We start from the raw sequence: 21,752 nt of genomic DNA, 5'->3' as shown, positions 1-21,752 counted from the left end.
AAAAGTGTGCATTTTCCTGCCCTGTCCCTGGTAATTTGAAAAACTTTCCAAATGATTCTGATATTTGGCTCCCTGTGTGTCTTAACTCAGACAGAAAGCCTTTTTATTTCTTGAAAAGTCCTATTTCTTGGCAAATTTCTCCCTGCAGATTTCTTCTGTCTGCACTGGATCCAGAAAGAGGTGCCACTGTGTGGGAGTGGACATCTGTCATCTGTCCCTGCAAAGACCACAAAGGGCCGTGCTACCAGTGGGTGGCCTGAACATCTAACTGAATCTCACAGTCAAGATTCCTGGCTAGGCTGCTCTAACTCCAACGAGATCTTAAAAAAAAAAAAAAAGGCAGACCTTAGGAGTTCCAGTCACCTTCCCAACCAGAATGACCCTGAGAGAGAAGCTCCCCAGTGTCACCAAGCTGCTGGGCAGATTCACATGGAGCCCCAGGGTGGGCAGTGTGGGACCTGACCTGAGCCTTCTGGCTGGCCTGTGACTCCCCTGGGGGCCAGAGTCTGAGTCCTCAAGGTCCTATTGACTCCAAGGGGTTTTGAAAAGATCCCCTGAGTCCTGCCCCTGCAATTTCACCCCGAACCCCTCTCCTAAATCCTGAAGGACTTAAGTGTGAACAACCCCAAGTCTGGCGGTGACAAGGCCTCTGAGCACCAACCCCGATCTACTTTAAAAAAAAAAAAGAACTCGCAGACTTGAGGGAGGCTATGCTCAGTTGTTTCAAAACTCAGGGTGACGAAGGCTTTTTAGACAAAGTCCAGCGACAGTTCCATTCACCTCCCAACATGAGGCTGCCGACAATCAATGAACCCCTGTAGCCAGAAAGGAGGAGAGAAAATTACTAAAGGAGACCCCATTTCCAAAGGAAATTGCCTTTAAAAAGTCTGGGGTCTTTTTTGCTGGCTTTGGATTCTTTTTTTTTTTTTTTTTAATCATTGATGAGAGAGAGAGAAAAACATCAATCAGCTGCCTCCTGTATGCTCTCCGACCAAGAATCAAACCCACAACCTAGGTATCAACCAGGAATTGAACCCATAACCTTTTGGTGTATGGGAACATGTTCACCCGGCCAGGGTGCTGGCTTTGGATTCTTCGAGGGTTGTCTTAGCTGCACGCCCCCAATGTTAATAAAACAAACAAAAGCGATCAACCCACCTGTGAAATCCAAATTCAAACTTTCTCATGACCCCAAGTCCATTTTTTTGCACCCATGCTGTCGGTCAAGACCACGTGCATGCACGCACACACAGAGAACACACACACACACATATAACAACGTTCTTTCAAAAATATACATGTTACCACCTATAAAATCGCGAGTTCCGTCATTCCTCCTGTAGGCGCTGGGCCACAGCAGGCTGCCCGCTGAGGCGAATGGCTGTCATCTTGTGTTCTAGGCAGCGCAGGCCTGGAGTTGCCGATACTTGTGAACTCCTGGCACCCACCTCTCTGCCTCTGTGCCTTCTTCTCTGCCTTTGGCCACCAGATGGCATTCTGGAAACATTCTCAGCACCAGTTTCTGCTCCAAGGCTTTTCTGCTTCACTTCCAACTGGCCTTCCTCCCTCGGTCTTCTCTATTCCCTTCCAATCCATTTTCCAGAGTGCAGCCAGAGGGCTCTCTGGAGCGCAAATCTGTGTGATCTTAGGAAATTTACCTAATCCCTCCACTCAGGTTCTTCGCCCAATGGCATGAGTGTGCGGGTGGCATGAGGCAAAGTAGGACATTGAAACCCAGGGAGTCCTGAGAAATGAGCTTTCCAACTGAAGGGATGAATGCAAGACCACCTTCGCCATTCACATATGAGGCATAAAACCTGGAAAACGATGCAAGGTGAAAAAACAGTCTCCTGTATTGAGAGCTCTCTCTGTCCCAGGCCCTGAGCCACTTCCGTGTATCATCTCACTGAGTTCTTACCACAGACCCCTGAGATGGGTTACAGCCACACTCTGCAGAGAAGGAAACCAAGGCCCAGAGTGGTTAAGTGGCTTGTGTGACATCTCCAAGCTAGGGAGTGTCCTGTATGTCTCCAGAGCCCTGCTATAGGAAGTGGCCCGTGGCTCGGGCCCATGGGCTTCAGGAAGATTGTTGGGAAACCTCCAGCAGTGGAGCACAAGGCGAGAGGAGAGGGTGTGGGGATGAAATGGCACAAGGGAAGGGATGGTGTGGAGGCGGGGCTTAGCCTAAATCGGTCCCTTAGCCACCCCTGTTCTAACGACTACAGGCCTCCAGGCCAACAGGCCTCCTGATTGGAGTCACTTTTGTCCCAATAGAGTACCTCTGGTCTGAAGGACTCAGCTGCAAACACCCATCTAGGGGAAGCTGGCCCTTAATTCCCACAACTTCAAATGCTTTATAAACCTCTGGAATCAACCTCGAAGTAGGTTGTAAGCCTGGGAGAAGCCTGGGGACGGCAGACTGAGGAGGGAACTGAGAAGCAGCGAGCCACCTCAAAGGGCACTCGAGACTGCCCCCTCATCTCCTTCCTGGGCCTCACCTCTGCGAGGAGGGGAATGGAAGGGAAAGCACACCCTAAAATATTCCGAAGGGGTTGGCGGGCAGCAAGGGAGTATCATTCAGGGGGCTCTGCCATAAACAACAGTGGGGAGAGAAAAATTGGAGGAAGGGAGAGGAAGGTGTGGGAGAGGGGGAAAATCTAAAACCTCCAAGACACAGGAGCTGGAGGCTGGGGGATTCCCCAGACAGGAGGTCAGGCTAGACCAGATGCAGAGAACAATGGGCCTCTAGGCTGGGAAGCAGGAAGGGAAGGGGTAGCACATGATCAGGCCAGGGAGGTCCTTGTGCTTCAGGAGCCAAGGCCATGGGCACTCTCATGGGTCCCTGTGGGCAGGGACAGCCCCGGGGCCTGTGTGAGAGCCAGAGCTAGCCTAGCCACATATGGGAGGAGCTGTGCAGATCCTAACAGCCGCTGCTGGCCATAACGTCATTGCCTGTGACTCAGGCCGGGCCCGGGCCCTTCATACATCATTTCATTTCTCCCTCACATTTCCTCCCGGAGAGCTGCTATTCTTATTCTCATTCACACTCTAAAAAGGAGGTGGTAAGGATGGGTGAATTGTCCCACATGTCTCAGCTAATAAGCTGCAGAATCAGAATTTGAACTCAGGGAGTTTGGCTGTGATGGCCATTCCCTTAATCACAGCTGCTTCCCATGCAACAAAAGTGGGTGATCAGGACAGAGTCAAGATTAAAGGTAGATGAGTATAGGAAAAACATCAGAATGGGAGAGGAGTAATGTCAGACAAAGAGAGACAGAGAGCATGACTGCCCCGCAGCCCTCAGGCCCCCGGTGGTGGGCAGGGGCTCAGGCTCTCGGCTTGCTTGGCCACACAGGGGCACTGTTTCCCTCAGTGGCCGTCTTGCTGTGTGAACAGCGCCTTCCCATCCAGCCCGTCCCAGGAGCTCCTGCCGCATCCTCCTCAGCAGCAGGCTGCTGGGCTTCACGGGAAGCGTGCTCTCTTTCTCTAATTGGCATTGAAACTCACAGCCCTCCCTTTTCCTGTAGGTGGGGTTTCCATAGGAAAAAGCTGCTTCTCTGTTTCCCCAGCCTAGCAACTGTTTGGAAGTCAGATCCCCACATCCTGCTTTACTGGGTCAAGTCCCTCTTGGACCGGCTCTTGTCCATCATTGGCTGGAGTGGACCGGCAGATGCCCCTGTGTTGGGTCTCCCCTGGCAATCTTACTGGATCGGTGCTGGGACCTCTCGGATCTCTTCAGATGAAGATGGCCTTGCCTGAGAATCCTGCTAGTTGCACCATCATCTAATTATGGGACAAGGCCATGCCAGCAGGCCGGGGGGCAGGAGAACAGGGCTTATCAAGCCCCCCCCCGAAACACTGGAGGAATTCCCAGCCTTTGAAGAACTCTAGCAGTTTCTGAATCTAGCCCATTCTGGCGGTAAGCATGATGCAACTTCTGCGACTTTTGCTGGGGCTCTTGGGGCCAGGTGGCTACTTGTTCCTTTCAGGGGGTTGTCAGGAAGTGGCCACTCTCACTGTGAAATACCAAGTGTCGGAGGAAGTGCCGTCTGGCACGGTCATAGGGAAGCTGTCCCAGGCACTGGGTTGGGAGGAGAGGCGTGGGCAAGCGGGGGCTGCCTTCCAGGTCTTGCAGCTGCCTCAGGCACTCCCCGTCCAGGTGGACTCTGAGGACGGCTTGCTCAGCACGGGGTGGCGTCTCGACCGAGAGCAGCTTTGCAAGCAGCGGGATCCCTGCCTGGTTTCCTTTGACGTGCTTGCCACAGGGGATTTGGCTCTGATCCATGTGGAGATTCAGGTGCTGGACATCAATGATCACGAGCCACAGTTTCCCAAAGGCAGGCAGGAGCTGGAAATCTCTGAGAGTGCCTCTCTGCGCACCCGGATTCCCCTGGACAGAGCTCTGGACCCGGACACTGGCCCCAACAGCCTGCACTCCTACTCCCTGTCTCCCAGTGAGCACTTTGCCCTGGATGTCATCGTGGGGCCCGATGAAACCAAACATGCGGAGCTCGTGGTGGTGAAGGAGCTGGACCGGGAAATCCACTCATTTTTTGATCTGGTGTTGACAGCCTATGACAGTGGAAACCCCCGCAAGTCAGGCACCAGCTTGGTCAAAGTCAACGTCCTGGACTCCAACGACAACAGCCCTGTGTTTGCTGAGAGCTCACTGGCTCTAGAAATCCAAGAAGATGCTGCCCCCGGTACTCTCCTTGTAAACTTGACCGCCACAGACCCTGACCAAGGCCCCAACGGAGAGGTGGAGTTCTTTCTCAGTAAGCATGTGCCTCCAGAGGTGCTGGACACCTTCAGTATTGATGCCAAAACGGGCCAGGTGATTCTGCTTCAACCCCTAGACTACGAGAAGAATCCTGCCTATGAGGTGGATGTCCAGGCAAGGGACCTGGGTCCTAATCCCATCCCAGCCCATTGCAAAGTCCTCATCAAGGTTCTGGATGTAAATGACAATGCCCCGAGCATCCACATCACATGGGCCTCCCAGCCGTCGCTGGTGTCAGAAGCTCTTCCCAAGGACAGTTTCATTGCTCTCGTCATGGCAAAGGACTTAGACTCAGGAAACAATGGTCTGGTCCACTGTTGGCTGAGCCAAGAGCTGGGCCACTTCAGGCTGAAAAGGACCACTGGCAACACGTACATGCTGCTAACCAACGCCACGCTGGACAGAGAGCAGTGGCCCCAATATACCCTCACCGTGTTGGCCCAAGACCAAGGAACCCAGCCCTTATCAGCAGAGAAACAGCTCAGCATCCAGATCAGTGATGTCAATGACAATGCACCTGTGTTCGAGAAGAGCAGGTATGAAGTGTCCACTAGGGAAAACAACCTACCCTTTCTTCACCTCATTACCATCAAGGCTCATGATGCAGACTTGGGCATTAATGGACAAATCTCATACAGCATCCAGGACTCCCCAGTTTCTCACTTGGTAGCCATTGATTCAGACATGGGAGAGGTCACTGCTCAGAGGTCACTGGACTATGAGCAGATGGCCGGCTTTGAGTTCCATGTGATTGCAGAGGACAGGGGACAGCCCCGGCTCTCATCCAGTGTCTCTGTTTGGGTCAACCTCCTGGATGCCAACGATAATGCCCCAGAGGTGATTCATCCCCTACTCAGTGATGGAAAAGCCAGCCTCTCAGTGCTTGTAAATGTCTCCACAGGCCACCTTCTGGTGCCCATTGAAACTCCCAGTGGCTTGGGTCCAGAGGATACTGACAAAGCACCACTGGCCATGCACAGCTCCCAGCCATTCCTTTTGACGACCATTGCAGCAAGAGACGCAGACTCGGGGGCAAATGGAGAGGTCTTCTACAGTATTCGGAGTGGGAATGAAGCCCACCTCTTTGTCCTCAGCCCCGACCTGGGGCAGCTGTTCATCAATGTCACCAATGCCAGCAGTCTCATTGGGAGTAAGTGGGACCTGGAGATAGTGGTAGAAGACCGTGGCAGCCCCCCCTTGCAGACCCAAGCCCTGCTGAGGGTCTTGTTTGTCACCAGCGTGGACCACTTGAGGGACCCAGACACTGATCCTGGGACCCTAAGCACATCGGTGCTGACAGTGATCTGCCTGGTTGTCCTGCTGGCCATCTTCGGGTTGATCTTGGCTTTGATCATGTCCATCTGCCGGACGGAGAAGAAGGACAACAGGGTCTATAACTGTCGGGAGGCTGAATCCACCTACCGCCACCAGCCCAAGAGGCCCCAGAAACACATTCAGAAAGCAGATATCCACCTCATCCCTGTGCTCAAGAGCCAGGTGGATGAGCCTGGTGAAGTCGAGCAGCTCCCCAAGGATGTTAGCAAAGAAGCAATGATGGAAGCAGGCTGGGACTCCTGCCTGCAGGCCCCCTTTCATCTCACACCGACCCTCTACAGGACCCTGCGTAACCAAGGCAACCAGGGAACACTGGCTGAGAACAGAGAGGTGCTGCAGGACACAGTCAACCTCCTTTTCAACCATTCCAGGCAGAGGAACGCTTCCCGGGAGAACCTGAACCTTCCTGAGCCCCAGCCTGCACTGGGCCAGCCCCGCACAAGGGCCCTGAAGGTGGCAGGCAGCCCGACAGGGATGCAGCCTGGAGACCAGAGCAGCGAGGAGGCCCCATTGAGCTCACCAGCCTCCTCTGCAACCCTGAGGCGGCAGCGAAATCTCCACGGCAAAGTGGCCCCCGAGAAAGAGTCATGCCCTCGTCAGATCCTGCGGAGCCTGGTCCGACTGTCTGTGGCTGCCTTTGCGGAGCGGAACCCCATAGAGGAGCTCACTGTGGATTCTCCTCCTGTTCAGGTACCTCGGTGTGGGCAGCTCTTGCTCTGGTCACTCCTGGACCACTACCAACAGCATCAGACACCACCACTATTCACAATCCTCATATTCATTCCTTAGGCTCACCGGGCACTTCATGGTGCATTGTGTGCAGCCGTTCAGGGCATACATAGCTCTAGGGTCAACAGAATTGAGCTGTGTGATCCTGGACAAATTACTTAGTGTCTCTGAGCCTTAGTTTTCCTATTTGTAAAATAGGAATGACTGAAAGAGCATCTGCCTCACAGAGTTGTCCTGAGGATTGGATCAGTTAATTCTTAGAGAGCACTTGTTCAGGGAGCCTGGCACAAGTAGACACACAGCAAAGGTAGGGACTAAGAATAAAAGCTTTGCAGCAAGGCTGCCTGGGTTCAAATCCTGCCTCCACCTATTTCTAGCTGTGAACCACAGGGAAGTTACTCAGCCTCTGTGTGGGAGATGTCCATGTTAATAGTACACATGTCCTAAGGTTGCTTGAAAACAAAGCCTCTAAAAGACTGTCTGACACATAGACAGCACTCAACAAATGATTATGATGACTTCTGCAAAGCTCCTTCCATTTCCACCTGGGCAAGTTCCCTGTGAAGCAGGCTGACATGGGCATGATTGCCCCCAAGCTCAGGGGAGGCACATCACTTGCTTGAGACCCCAGAGCTCGCTGCTTGGGTCTGTGGGATGGGACAGTGAAAACGACCTTGAAACTTGGGAGTGAAGCAGATCTGGGCTCAAATTTAGCATAGCTACTTAGAAGCCGGGTAACCCTGAGCCTCATTTTCCTCATCTATAAAGTGGGGGTTATGATGCCAAACTTACCCTGTGTCTACCTCCCAGGGGGTTGAGAATTAAATGAGATGATAAATGGCAAGTGTCTAGAGACGTAGGATTTATTAGACACAAATGGGAAATATTTGCAGAGATGGTGCCTGATATTGCACTCATATCTGCTCCCCAGCGCCCCAGATAATTTTCCCTGTGCCAGGCTGCCCGTCCAAATCACACTTCTGTTTGGCCAGGCCATCAGCTAAGCCTTCCTGTGGAGCAAGGACACAGCTTCCTTCCCCCACCCCCTTCCCAGGAAGCCACCTGGAGAGGGCCCAGCTGCTTTCTCAGGAGTCTTGCCCTGGGCTCCAGTCCCAGAGATTGCCCAGAGCCATTCATTCATTCATTCATTCATTCATTCATTCATTCATCAAATGCTTACTGAATGAGCTCTTTGTGCCAAAAAAAAATGGTTTTTAGTAAATAGAGTCAGTAGAGAGCTGGCTCTGTGATTGGACCCAGGGGGGTTATGGAAAGAAGGGTGCCCACTTGGGATCAACTTGAGAGTAAGAGGAAGTTCACCTAATGTCTTTGCAGCAGCACAGTACCACAGTGGAGTCAGTTCCAAGTTCAAATTCCAGCCCTACCAGTCATTGTTGTGTAGTCCCTGTGAGCTTCAGGTTTCACACCTGCAAAATGGGTGTAATGGTATCTCTTCCCTTGGGTTACTGTAAGAATTAAATGAGATTATATATTACTTGACAGTTATTAAATGCTTATCATAAGATCTATTAATAAATAACACATACTTTCACTCATTTAATCTTATAACCACAACCACTATGTGACCAGGATCTTATTATTGCTGCCTTGTTACTGCTGAGGAAGCTGAGGCTCAGAATGCTAAGTAATTCCTCAAGGCCGCATCAGTGGGAACTGGGGCAGGGCAGATTTAGGGTTTGAACCTGACTCCTACTGACTCCAGAGTCTGGGCTCTAACTATGAAGTGACCTTGAATGACAGTGCTGAGCTCAGGGGATGGCACTCAGGGAGTGTCCCTGAAATACAGGCTGTCACTTGGAAAAAGGGTGGCAGGTGTCTCAGGAGGTGGGATCTTCCCTCAGGCAGGCAATGGGACCCTGAGCCTCCCAAACCACGCTGAAACCCTAGTCCTGCACACCTGCCCTTCCAACTCTCCTCTGAGATTGGCACTTTCTGTCTTGCCCAGAGAGGAGGGGGGGCCTTCGCAGGGAGGAGTGGGGTGGGCTCAGGAGGCAGAGGCAGTGTTTCTAGGAGAAATAACCCCACCTTCTTGCATTTATGGAGCATTTTTTAAGGACTTTATTTATTTATTTTTAGAGAGGGGGAAGGGAGGAAGAGAAGGAGAAAAACATTGATATGTGAGAGAAACATCGATTGGTTGCCTCTTGTAGGCTCCCTGATCGGGAGGGACTGAACCCACAACCCAGGCTTGTGCTCTTAATAGGAATTGAACCCGTGACCTTATGCTTTGGAGGGCGAAGACCAACTCACTGAGCCACACTAGTCAGGGCTGTGGAGCATTTTTAACTTTTGAACCATCTAATTAATACTGACAATTAGATTAATTAATCTAATTAATTTCTAGCTCCACCTTAGAGGTGAGAAAAGGTCTGAGTAGGCCTAAAAATCTGCTTGACATTACACAAACTAGAAATGACCTTGAACTAGAACTCAGCCTCCCAAGACTTGGTCTGTTGCCTTCTCCCTCATGAGGCCCTGCAGGGTCTGGCCCTGACATCCTGCCCAACTTCTGACCCATTCTCCAGGCATCTTCTCTGGCCTTTCAGTGTTCAGGGCCTTCCGTCTGGAGCGCCCTTCGCCCCAGGCCCAGACCCTCACCCTCTCTTCACTTGCCACACTCCAGTGGGGCCTTCAGGTCTCAGCAGAGGTGCCTAGTGTACAGTATGAACTCGATAAACACTTGTAGAAATAAGTGCTTAAACTTCTCCCATTTCACCCTACAGTTTCCTCTTTGCTCCAAGTTAGGTGAGTAGCCCTCCTCTGCTCCCACAGACCCCCAACCTTTCTCCACCCAGTGTAACCCCTATAGTAGCCGCTGTGCCCTGTCTTCCGTGGTGGACTGTGAGCGCCCTCAGGGCAGACATTGGGCCTCCCTCTCATTCTTATTCCCCTAGTGAGCACAGGGCCTTGGCACAAACAAGCGTTTACTAAATACCAGTTGGACGAAAGCATGAGTCAATGAATGATTAAATGACATCATTTTTGCCTCCTCTACAGCATAGTCTTACATCTGGCCACAAAAGTTGGCTGAGTGCTTGAATATTGCTGAAGGGGGGGAAATAACTCTGCAACATAATTCTGATCAAAGTAATAATTAATTTATGGTCCGGAAATGCCTTTTTCACCCCTATCCCCACAGATTCCAACAGGGGCAGGTCACTCGTGGGGGATGAGAGCAGATGAGCCCAGAGGGTCCTCATTCTCTCCCCCAGACACCCAGGGCCTGGGATGACAAAGGCAAAGCAGGGACCCCGCCTGCACAGGTCTCAGCCTCTGTCACCGCTCACCACTCACCATCCCCCATCTGAGCACACAAACATCTGAAGCTGGAGGAAAGACTATAAAAAGAAAGCACCGGCATTGAGGGAAACATCCGGCGAGGAAGTATGCTGGGTCGGAATTGTGTGGAGTCAACAGATTTTTCCTGTCTTGTAGCAAATCTCCCAGCTGCTGTCCTTGCTGCATCAGGGCCAATTCCAGCCCAAACCAAACCACCGGGGAAATAAGTACTCAGCCAAGCCCTGTGGCCCCAGGTAAGCACACGCAGCCCCCAGCTTCTCCAGCTTCCCCTCTGGCCTCTCCTCACCCCTGCAGTCTCTGAGACAGTAGGGACCGGTGAGCACCTCCCAGCTGATGCTTCCCTGGAACAGTGCGGTGGACAGCATCCATCCCCCCAGCCCAGGCCCCTGGGTCCTGGAGCAACTGTATTTATAGCATTTACAGGACAGAGCCACTAAGGAAATGACTTCATCCCTAAGGCTCTGATTATCCGTCCCCTGATTGCAAAGGTGCTGGGCTAGGGACTTTAAATCTGTAAGTTGCAGCTCTCTTTCTTGACCCTTAAACATAATATGAAGTGGCTAAGGAGATGGGTACGTGGGTGTATTCCTTTGGGCTGTTCCAGAATTACAGAGACCTCAAGAGGATATCTAATCTAACCCCTTGTTACAGATGGAGAAACTGAGGCTCTAACTAGTTTGATCCACCCGGTCATGTAAACTTGAGCAAGTCAGATAAATCCCCAAATCCTTGGTTTCTCATCTTTAAAATGAAGGTTACCATACTTCCTCGTAGTGATGGGGTAAAGATTTAATGATCCATGTATCCTAAGCCCATAGCCCCATGGCTGGCACAGGGAAAGTGCACCATCAAGGTTAAGTCCTTTCCAATGTTAAGTTAGAGTGACTTTGTTCAAGGTCATATAGTCAGTGAGTGGCAAAGCTGGGACCAGCTCTCAGGGCACCTGGTTCAGTGCTGTTGCCGTGACAACCTGTAGCTTCTTTTTTTTCAAGGATAGTGAGCGGTAGTATGGAGCAGTACTATGGTAGTCTGGTGAGTACTCGAGAGTCATAGCATCCTAAATTCGAATTCTCACTGGGGACCTTGGGCATGCCGCATCATCTTCGTAAGTCTTGGTTTCCTCTTATGTAAAATGAGAATGATAACAAGAGAACTCCTTACAGATGTGAAAGTTTTCATGAAAAGGTGCATATACCTTGCAAAGCATATGGCCTGACTCAGAGTAATTGCTCAGTAACATGAGTTGTTGTCATCCTTACTTGCAAACCTGCCTCCTCCCTGCTGATCCCTTCATAGAAGCAGAATTGGCCACCGGGAAAACAAAAAGACAGAAAAGACCCCCAGGGTTTAAAATCCCTCAGGGAGCCATTCCTCCTGCTGGGATGATGAGGGGCCAGTCCTGTCCACCCCATGGCAGGAACTGGCCTCCCCCAGGTGATAAGAAGGGTCTGTGGGGGAGAGGAGCCCAGCAGGAGACAGTAGGAGTGGGAAGGAGGGTTAGTAGAGTCTGAATAGCTTTTGGATGTCTCACCTTGGCGGCATCCTCTATAGATCTGCTCTTCTGGTCTGGGATTTGGCCTCAAATAGGGAACAGGGAACATTCAGTCACTCAGTCCACAAAGTATGGAGTACCTACTGTGAGCAGGGTCCTGTTCTGAGCACGAGTGAGAGGCAGGGAATGAGACAGACAAAAACTGCTGCCCTCGCTGGAGCGCACACTTTGACAGAGGGATGAATGGGTGGGTTGGTGGGTGGGTGGGTGGGTGGGTGGTTGGCCAGATGGAAGGATGGACGGATGGTGGATGACCGCACTGGCTCAACTGAAGTTACTCATCTCCTACTCTGTGCCAGGCAATGTGAAGGAATTCGAGGGACAATAGTGAGTAATCACACAGTGCTTTCATAGTCACTTCTGTTTGCTGAGTGTTTACAATGTGCCAGGGACCGTGATAAGCTCTTCACATACGTCTCATTTTACCCTCACCCTGCCCCTTGAGTTGGGTGGTGTAGACTCAAAGTAGGCAGGAGGACTGGGATCAAGTAACTCAGGTCGGTCTGAGTCTGAAGGCTGAACTGTGGGTACCCAGGTGCCTGTGCAGACCAGTGAATGCTGGCATGAACAGAAGAATGTCCATGAGCTGGAATGAATGAACCTGTGTGTGAACTGTCTCACTTGTGGGCTGAGTTGGTTTCCTTCGCAGGAGTGCAACCCCAGACACAGATGGCCCAGGGGCCAGGGCTGGGGGACAGACAGAACCGGACCAAGAAGAAGGATCCTTGGACCTTGAAGAGGACCTCTCTGTGAAGCAGCTGCTAGAAGAAGAGCTGTCCAGCCTGCTGGACCCCCAGAAAGGTAGGGTCTCCCCAGGGTCACCCCAACTCTCCTCCTGCCCCCACACTCACACTCCTAGGCTTCAGACTCCTGCTCCAGCCCACTTCAGGGAGACACAGCCATTCTGTGTCTGGGGAGGAACATCCGCAATATTTTACTTCTCCTGGAGCTTCAAAAGGTCTCTGTTTGTTTAAAGACCAGACTCTGCTTTGATTATTCATTTTACAAATCAACGTAAGAATAGTGAATGAATGCTGAGCTCTTGGCGTGTGCCAGATACAGGAAACATCTTCAACACATTGTCTCACTTAAGCTTCCAAACAGTCCTTGGAGGAAGATGTTATGTGCTCCAGTTTAGAGATAAGCAAACTGAGGCTCAGAGAGGTAACTGAGCCTGCCCAGAGTCACCTAGCTCATTACTGACTGAAGGGGAGCCAACCTGGGCCTGCCTGGCATCAGGAGACCACCCCCCGACCTCCTGAACCACTCCTTTGAATTTCTTTGGTGTGTTCAAATGTCCTTTTACCCTGAGAACTGAGTCAACACTTTATTGTGCTAACATTTCTAACTGAAACAGAAAGAACTTTTTTCTAGAGAAATAAATCGTTTGGAAAATAGATACAAAACGTGAACTTTATAACTCAAGACCCTGCTAGCTGGCCCCTCTGCTGGGGACGCCGGTCAGCCCCTTTAGGTCATACCCACAGGTCCAACCATTCCCAGGCTGCGGTTTTGCTCCTGTAGTTAACAGTCTGTTTCTCGTCTGCACACTTCCCGTGTGCTCCATCTGGCTGCAGACACGCTGCCGGCATGGCAGGCACTTCCTCTCCTTGGTTAAAAAAATCTACGGCTAACATCTCTTGAGTGCTTTTAATGTGCTAGTCCCTGTTCTCAGGGCCTCGTGAGAAGCTCCTGGGAGACAGGGACTATTCATTATGCCCGTTTCATGAAGGCACCATCTGACGGGCAGGGGTGTTGAATAATTTTCCTGAGGTTGTGCAGCCAATGGTTATTGACACTGGCAGGGTGGCTCTAAACTGAAATCAAGTAAAATTAAATCTGATTAAAATTAAGTGTGTGTAAAATGGAAAGTTCAGTTCCTCGGTCATACCGGCTACATTTCAGTGTTCAACAGCCACGTGGGTGAGTGGGTAGCCTGGGACAGCACACATGCAGAAAGCTCTGTGGGACTGCATTGTCTAGAATGTACAGCTGTGAGGTCCAGCACAGCAGCCACTAGACACATGGGAAAACAGCTAGTCCGAATGGCGACGGGGTGTAAATATAAAATACACTCCAGATTTGGAACACTTAGTATAAAAAATATATATTATCTCAATAATTTTAAAATACTGCATTGATTATGAGATAAAGTAATGACATTGAGTATAAAAATGTTTTACAAATTAATTTCACGTTTTCTTTTTACTTTTTGTAAACGTGGCTACCAGAAAATTGCACACAACCTCTGTAGCGCACTTTCTGTCTCTACTGGGCAGCTAGCTCTGGGTTGAGTTCCCACGTGGTCCTGCTTCCCCACAGAACAGAGGGCAAGAAGCGCAGGGGGGTGGGGTTGGGGGTAAAGAGGGCAACAGGGACACCAATACCCGAGCTGCTCACAGGCCTGGACTTTGGTGAGGCCACCGGTGAGGGGCCACGCACTGGGGGCTTGGCAGCATCAGAGGAAAGCCCCGCCTGAGGCTGTGATGAGGACAGTATTTTATTGGTCACGTGAGCTCACTGATGCTCACAGCAATCCGAGATGAGTACTGCTCTCTCACCACTTCGTGAGAGAAAAAGGGGGTTCAGAGAGTGTAAGCAATTTTCCCAAGGTCGCATTGTTCATATGCAGCAAAGAAGGGAAATCCAACCCCGGTCGGCCCAGAGCCCACCTGCCACAGAGTGAATTCACCATTGCTTTTCAGCCGTTCTCATACACCCCAGTGATTTTCTCATTCCAAGCTCCATTCCCTCCGAAGCTCTCTGACCCTTGCACAAGGAAAGGCCTAATTCGGTAACAGCAAAAGAGTTCCAACCTTATTACCCCAGACTCTCAGGGAACTAAGGTTTACATTTCCCAAGTGTGCAGGGTTAATATTTCTGTTCATTCAGTCATTCAGTAAATGTTCACCCAGTCCCAGGCGTGGGCTGGGCCGGTTGGGAAGTGGCCTGACCCTGCCTCACAGGCTGCACAGACCCACGCTCACAAGGCAAGATCAAGACTCATTTATATCAATATAAAGAACAATTAGCTGTATTTTGAAGTAACTTTTCCAAATTACACAAGCAATATTTAGTTACTGTAGAAAAATATAGATAAAAAGAAAATAAATTACTTCTGCTCTGCATAATTCCGGTTAACACTTTGACATGTCTCCTAGGCTTTTATTCTATGCACAGATTTAATGTTTTATTTTTATTATTTTTAATTTTTTTCCTTTGTATTGAACTTAGTGGGGTGACATTGGTTAATAAAATTGTACAGATTTCAGGTGTGCAACCCTATCACACATCATCTGTATATTGTACTATGTGTTCACCACCCCGAGTCGAGTCTCCTTCTGTCACCATTTATTCCCCTTTACCCTCTTCTTCCTCCCCCCACCCCTTTCCCTCTGGTAAGCACCACACTGTTATCTGTGTCTACTTTCTGTTTTCTCAATCCCTTCACCTTTTTCCCCCAGCCCCACAAACCCCCTCCCCTCTGACAGCTGTCGGTCTGTTCTCCAGGAGTCTGTTTCTATTTTGTTTGTTGGTTTATTTTGCTCATTAGATTCCACATATGAGTGAAATCATATGGTACCTGTGTTTCTCTGACTGGCTTATTTCACTTAGCTTAATGCTCTCTATGGCCATCCACGCTGTTGCAAAGGGTAAGATTTCTTTCTTTCTTTCTTTCTTTTATGGCCAAATAGTATTCCTTTGTGTAAATGTAGCACAACTTTTTAATCTACTTATCTACTGAAAGACACTTGGGCTGCTTCCAAATCTTGGTGATTGTAAATAACACTGCAGTGAACACAGGGGTGCTTATGTTCTTATGAATTGGTGCTTCAGGCTTCTTTGGATATACTCCCAGAGGTGGAATCACTGGGTCATAAGGTAGTTCCATTTTTGATTTTTTGAGGAAACTCCGTACTGTTTTCCACAGTGGCTGCACCAATCAGCATTCCCACCAATATTGCACAGACTTCAAAGCAGTTTACCTTGAACAAACATTAAATACATGTCCAAGTAGATGTTGTGCTTTTTTTTTTTAAGACACAGTTTCTTAACCACAAAACATCCTTTCTTCTGCTTGGGCCTCTAACATCAGACCCAAGTACACCATCTAATTTTGCGAAGGGAAAAAAGTGTGATGGTGGCATTGGGGATCTATGAAAGTTTTCCACTGCCCTTTCCTGGGACAGCTCTTAAAGAGTCAGACCCTTTCCAGCCTGCCTCTAGGACAGGGTTTCCTGTAGCTTCAGAACATGGGGCCCGGTGGTGACAGTGCAGACCTTAGCAGGCCTGGGAAGTCCAGAGGCCACGGGTGGGTGGGCGCCTGGAGCGTCCAGGGGGAGGAAGGGCCAGCTCTTCAGAGAGGAGAGGGTGGTGCAGTCACAGGAGGCTTCAAAGTTGTCAGAACTGGGGTCCAGCCTGGATTTGGTTGCCTAGTACATATGTGACTTAACTTCTTAGAACTTCAGTTTCCTCATCCATAAAATGGGATAGTACTTTTGATTCCAAATGCTGTGTGGAAGTTAAAGGAGACGATTATGTAATTGCTCATCACAGAAGTACTTAATAAGTGGTCGCTGTTGTGCATGTAGACAGAAGGCAGCATCAGGCCAGAAACTCCAGCGTCAGCTAAGGAAAGGGATTTGTCCCCAGTCGGCGGTGCGCCTGGATGCAAGGGATGGGTGAGAGACACTCCGGTGCAACACTCCACCAAAGCAGACATTGTTTAGAAACGGGCCGGCTTCTAGCTCTAGGCCTGCCTTCTGCCTCCTCCTCCCTCAGCTCATGGGCAGCTTCAGTCAGCCGCCTTCCTGCCTAGTGAGCTTCCCTGTCGGGGCCTCTTCCTTCCTGTCCTCCTCCGGTGATCCTGTCTGTCCCCTGCCATTTCCCTTCCCTCCTTTGTTCAGTACCCTTGCCCTGCCCACATCCACCTTCATCCACCCTGCCCTTCCGTGGGCCTGGCCCTCACTGTCCCCTCTGCCTCCCCGCAGGCCTGGCCCTGGACCGGCTGAGTGCCCCAGATCCTGCCTGGATGGCCAGGCTCTCTCTGCCTCTTGCCACCAACTACCGTGACAACGTGTTCTCCCCAGACACTGAAGCCTTGGAGGAGCCAAGGACCTTCCAGACGTTCGGCAAGGGGTCGGGGCCAGAGCTGAGCCCTACTGGCACGCGGCTGGCCAGCACCTTCCTTTCCGAGATGAGCTCACTGTTGGATATGCTGCTGGTGCAGCGCGCCAGTGTGCCAGTGGAGGCCGCCTCTGAGGTGCTGTGGCGGCTCTCCGTCTGCGGGAGGACCCTCAGTCTAGACCTGGCCACCGGTGGGGCCTCGGGCATGGATGCCCAGGGGAGCCCAGATGGAAAGACGGGGGCCTCGGGCAGGGCTAGCAGTACCAGCAGCAGCAGCAGCAGCCACAGGGGCCTGTGGGTGCAGGACTAAGGGGCCCCAGGAGATATTAGAGAGTCCAGGCCCTGAAGATCCTTGGACATGTTCTGGTTTCTCAAACTTGAACTCACTGAGCAGGGGAGGCTCGAGAACTTCAGGCTGACTGATGCCGCCCCACAGAGTGGGCAGGGGCCCAAGGACTACCAGCTGGCTCACCAAAGCAGCCCCTTGTTAGGAGCTAGCTCTGCTGCTGAATTTTTTGGAGGATGGAGACAGTTTGTGGCTGAGATCGTGTTTGCTGGCAAAACACATGGAGAGCACACAGGGCCAGTCCTCCAGTGGAGCAGATGCTGAGGAGGGTCACAAGCAGGACAAGGATGGCCTTGTTGCATAGTGGAAGGTGGGGGGCTGGATCCTGGGGTGCCAGGCAAAGCTCTGTGACCTACTAATAAAGGCAAAGCAGTGGCTCGTTCTCCTGTTTACACCTTTCAGGAGGGATGAGTAACAGAATGATAGGTCTTTGTCCTCCACTCCCCGGCAAGAGGGTCAGGCTGGAGCGGGCCACGTTGGGGCTAGCTACACAACAGTGGACATGTGTGCCCTTGACCCCACCCCTCTGTTGTCACATTATCAAATAATACATTTCTCAGCTGGAAAATTAGGGCTCAGAAAAGTGTGACTATTTATAGGCATTACCATGAGCCAGACACCAGGCTTACGATAGGATTTAATTAATAATTTCTCAACAACCCTGAGTGGGAGGTGTTATTATCCCCATTTCACAGACAAGGATGTGAGTTTGGAGAGGCTGAGTGTGTTGCCCAAGATCCAGCAGAGTAGACGCAGAGTCAGGATTTGGAGCCAGGCTTGTCCAACACCAAAATTCACACCCTTCACCTTGACACTGGACTGCCAGCCAAGGAAAAGAACGGAAAAGCCCCCATAGGTGAGATTTTGGCAGTCGTGGGCTTGTCTGAGCTCCCCTCCACAAACACTGCCGAAGAGAGTATTTCCGAAGCTGCTCAGGCCGGCATGCCTTGCACTGCTGAGCCCCGGATGACAGGGACTTGGATCTGACCTGACGCAGGCCGGGGTCTCTGCAGAATCCTGTCCTTTCCCAGTGAGCGGTCCTTCGGGTGCAGAAGCCATCTTTCCAGAAACCACCGTTCGCAGGTAAATCTTCCTGTCACAGCAGGTTAGGGCCCGTGAATTCAGGTGCGAGAGGAGAGTGTGTGAATCAGGTCCGTGAAACTGACACCGACAACAGCGAACCTTCCGGAGGAGGGGAGTGAAGAAACAGCAAATATTTTCCCAAGGCTCAGCCTTACAATTTTCCTGGAAATTTCCAAGCTGTCATTCAGCTTGCTTCTCCATCGTGTGGGGCTCTCCTGCGCACCCAAGGTGCGCATTCCTCCTTTCAACCTCCTCTGGAGCGCAGCACTCACGGTCGCCGTCCACATAAATGGGCCCTTTGTGCTCCTTAGGGCTAATGGAAGCTGCACATACTTAGAATACAGTGTGGCATCATTATCCCATTATTCTATTTTACAGATGAGGAAAATAAACCCCCCAAAGCTAAGTGTTTCAGGAGCAGGGTGTCTGGGTCTCTGATCGACTCCCCTAAGGCTAGAGCAGTCTCCGCACAAGACCTGTGATTTTCAAGCTGTTGGGTTCCCATCCATGAGAGAAGCCGGAGGGACAAAGCAGGCAGGGTCTCCAGCCTGACCAGCCAGGGCCTGGCACAAAGCAACATATGGTGAATACTCACTGAATGAATGAGTGAGAGAAGAAATGCTTCCGAGCTCCCGTTTACCTATATTGGAGCTCCAGGTAGGACTAATGGGGAAAGAAATGGTTCCATGTGTGAAAGCAAGCCTGAACACCATAGCCCTAGACAGTGCTGCCCTCCCTCTACTGGTGGATTTTCAGTGCAGAGCTGCTGTTGGGGGGTGGAGAAGAGATGCAGGGAGGAGGTGGCCTGAGGAACCTTGAAGCAGGGCTGGCAGCTGGACGGTTGGATACACTGGACCACGGCCTCCTTCTAGCTCGAAACTCCTAAATCTGTAGTCCTTGGACCTCCCTGAATACCAGGCAAAACTTTGTGCATAGGCATTTTCCTAAGCAGGAGATACAAAGTTCTCATCAGATTCTCAAGGGAACATGTGACCTATAAAAGGTTGTGCGGCACTGCTCTAAGTCACGATTTTAAACCTCCACAGACATGGGTAATTTTAGTTATAAGGAGTCTGAACATTTTATAGCAAGGAAATGGCAGGACGGAGAAGGCTGACTGGCCTGGAGCCCCGTGGCGGGTCTGTGGCAGGGCTGGGGTCTGGACCTGGGATTTAGGGTGATGTTCGTTCTAACACATCCGGGGGCCTTTGGTTGGGCTTCAGGATCCCTGCTTACCTGCTTGTGAAACTGGGAGGAGGTATATTTTGCTATGGGAAGGAGTCAGTGCTTTCATCAGATTCTCGGAGGGTCTGCGACCTAAATACGGTTAAGGACCACTGCGATCCTTTAGGTTGGTCCTCAGTCCGGCCTTCTCCACAACACCTGGAGAACTCATGGGCAGAGCTTTTCTGAGGCAACTGACCTTTGCTCAGGGTGGGGGTGTTAAGTACTGACGGTTGTACTCTGGCCTGTGCCAAGCAACCTCCTCCTAGCTCACCAATACCAGCCCTTTCCCAATAACAGACGGAGAGCAAGACAGTGTCTACGGTGACAAAACTGAGTGGGCTGAACAAGGTCACAGAAACTTCTTGACATCAGACAGAGATGTCAAAGCCGAGGCTTTGGACATGCTCAGAACAGCTTCCACCAAGACGGGCTCTGTCCCCTGGGAGACTGAAGGGGCAGGCAAGCCAGCGAGCACTCAGTTAAATGTCATCTTAATTTGGAGAGCGCAAATGGATTTTTTTTTTTTATCGACAGTCAAGCCGTACCCCAGCACCAGGAGTGCAATGCGGTGCTCACTCAGAGCCTGGGTGCAGCTCAGAGGTTGACAGGCAGCCTCCTTGTCTGTCACCCAACTTCAGTGTGGCAACTCACTGACCCTACCTCTCCTCTGGCTGAAACACGAGTGGGGCACCACCCTTGGGACTCTGGAGAGAACCAAATACCAAAAAGGAGGTGACAGGAGAGGGAGGCTCAGCTGGGCACATAGTGTGTAACTAGCAAACAGGTCAGCATTTTTCAGCCCCTACTAATATTGGGTGGGTACAATGTAGTGAGTGGGGTGAGGAGGGAGGCAGGATCAGAAACACTCATTCAACAAATATTTTGTATTTGTTGAGCAATTACTATGTGGCAAAAGTAGCACTGGGGATTGCAGTGGGGGTATATAGAATCAATCCTTTAATGACTATTTAATGCACCTACTAGGTGCAGGGTAGGTTTGGTGTTGGATGGAAAAGGGGCAGTGCACAGAATCGCTCATTCATTGAAGAAATACATACTGAACATTGTATTAGCACTGAAGATACAATGAACCAAACAGCCTTGCTCCCACTGTAGCATCAGGGCCCCCTGGGAACAGCATCTCGGATGAGGAAACCGAGGCAGCAGAGCCTCACACAAAGGTCTCACTGCTGAGCACACCAGGCCCTAAGCCTCAGGTCACCCAGTATCCTGACCCAGGCTGGCCCTGCTGCCAGGGGCCATCTCCCAGCCCTCCCCCCACATTTCCTTTCAGGGCACTGACAATGAGTCATTCATAACAGGATTTTAATGGCAAAAGCACAGTGGTTCTGGGTCTTCCGATGCAGCCCATCCCCTGGGGCTGCGTGGAGACCGTGGTGACGGAACAGCCGAGGATTTTGGTCCCTTGACAGCATCTCTCTCAGGACTCTCCCATCCTTCCCTCTCCTTGACAAGGAGAGCTTAAACATATCCCACCTCCAGGTCTGGCACCTCAAAACGAATCAGTACTTAATCTGTAACGATTGAGGGGGAGGGAGAGCCGCACCTGGCCGTCACCACAGGACACCCAGTGTCCCTGGACAGTCTGAACTGCCCCTTGGCCCCAGGCATCGTCAGGAGAAAGCAGTAATTAGAGAACCCAAAACAACAGCTGGGGGAGGGGCTGGTGAGTGGGGCTGCATGAGAGGGTGCCCCACGAAGGTCATGGGCAATCTGCAGGGAGCCAGCTCTGTACTCAACTCCACAAGGGAAGCACTGGGTTAACCAAGTTCTTTACTGCTGGACTTCTTGGAACCTTGAATATGCTGATGTGCATTGTGAATCTATAAAAAGGGGATGTCTCGTGCAGCAGTGCTTCCCAAACTTATTTGACCACAGAAACCTCTTTTATTATTATTATTATTATTATTTTGCAGAGAGATTAGTGCACTGCATAGCTTAAAACCTGAGCTTTACCCCACGTGCGGATTGAGCCCCCGCCCGTGTGGGGCCTTGTACTAAGTGCTGAGGACACTGCAATATGAAGACAAGGTCCCTGCCCCAATGTGAGGGGACAGGGAGGGGGAGGCCAGTGTGCAGGGCAGCCCTGGAAAGGCAGCAGGGCGCAGGGGAGGCTTAGGGCTTCAGTGGTGGCAGGAAAGTGTGCCGGGGCCACCAGAGGTTGGGGAAAGGGGTGAGAAGCAGAGAGGGAAATGTGGACACACTCCCCCCAACCCCTCCCACCTTTGAAA

General features: G+C 51.1%; 1 protein-coding gene across 1 annotated transcript; it reads left to right on the top strand.

The window, feature by feature from the left end:
- Nucleotides 1-3,570: 3,570 nt before the first annotated feature.
- On the top strand, nt 3,571-17,572 carry PCDH12 (protocadherin 12). Its single transcript, XM_024575293.3, has 4 exons — nt 3,571-6,805; nt 10,301-10,398; nt 12,367-12,518; nt 16,709-17,572. The coding sequence occupies exons 1-4, from the start codon at nt 3,926-3,928 to the stop codon at nt 17,152-17,154; spliced, it is 3,576 nt and encodes a 1,191-aa protein (XP_024431061.2). The 5' UTR covers nt 3,571-3,925; the 3' UTR covers nt 17,155-17,572.
- Nucleotides 17,573-21,752: the final 4,180 nt, after the last annotated feature.

The sequence above is a fragment of the Desmodus rotundus genome, chromosome 10, assembly GCF_022682495.2.
Source record: "Desmodus rotundus isolate HL8 chromosome 10, HLdesRot8A.1, whole genome shotgun sequence".
Lineage (NCBI taxonomy): Eukaryota > Metazoa > Chordata > Mammalia > Chiroptera > Phyllostomidae > Desmodus > Desmodus rotundus.
Note: the sequence above shows the minus strand (reverse complement) of the source record. Positions and strands in the feature narration are given on the sequence as shown.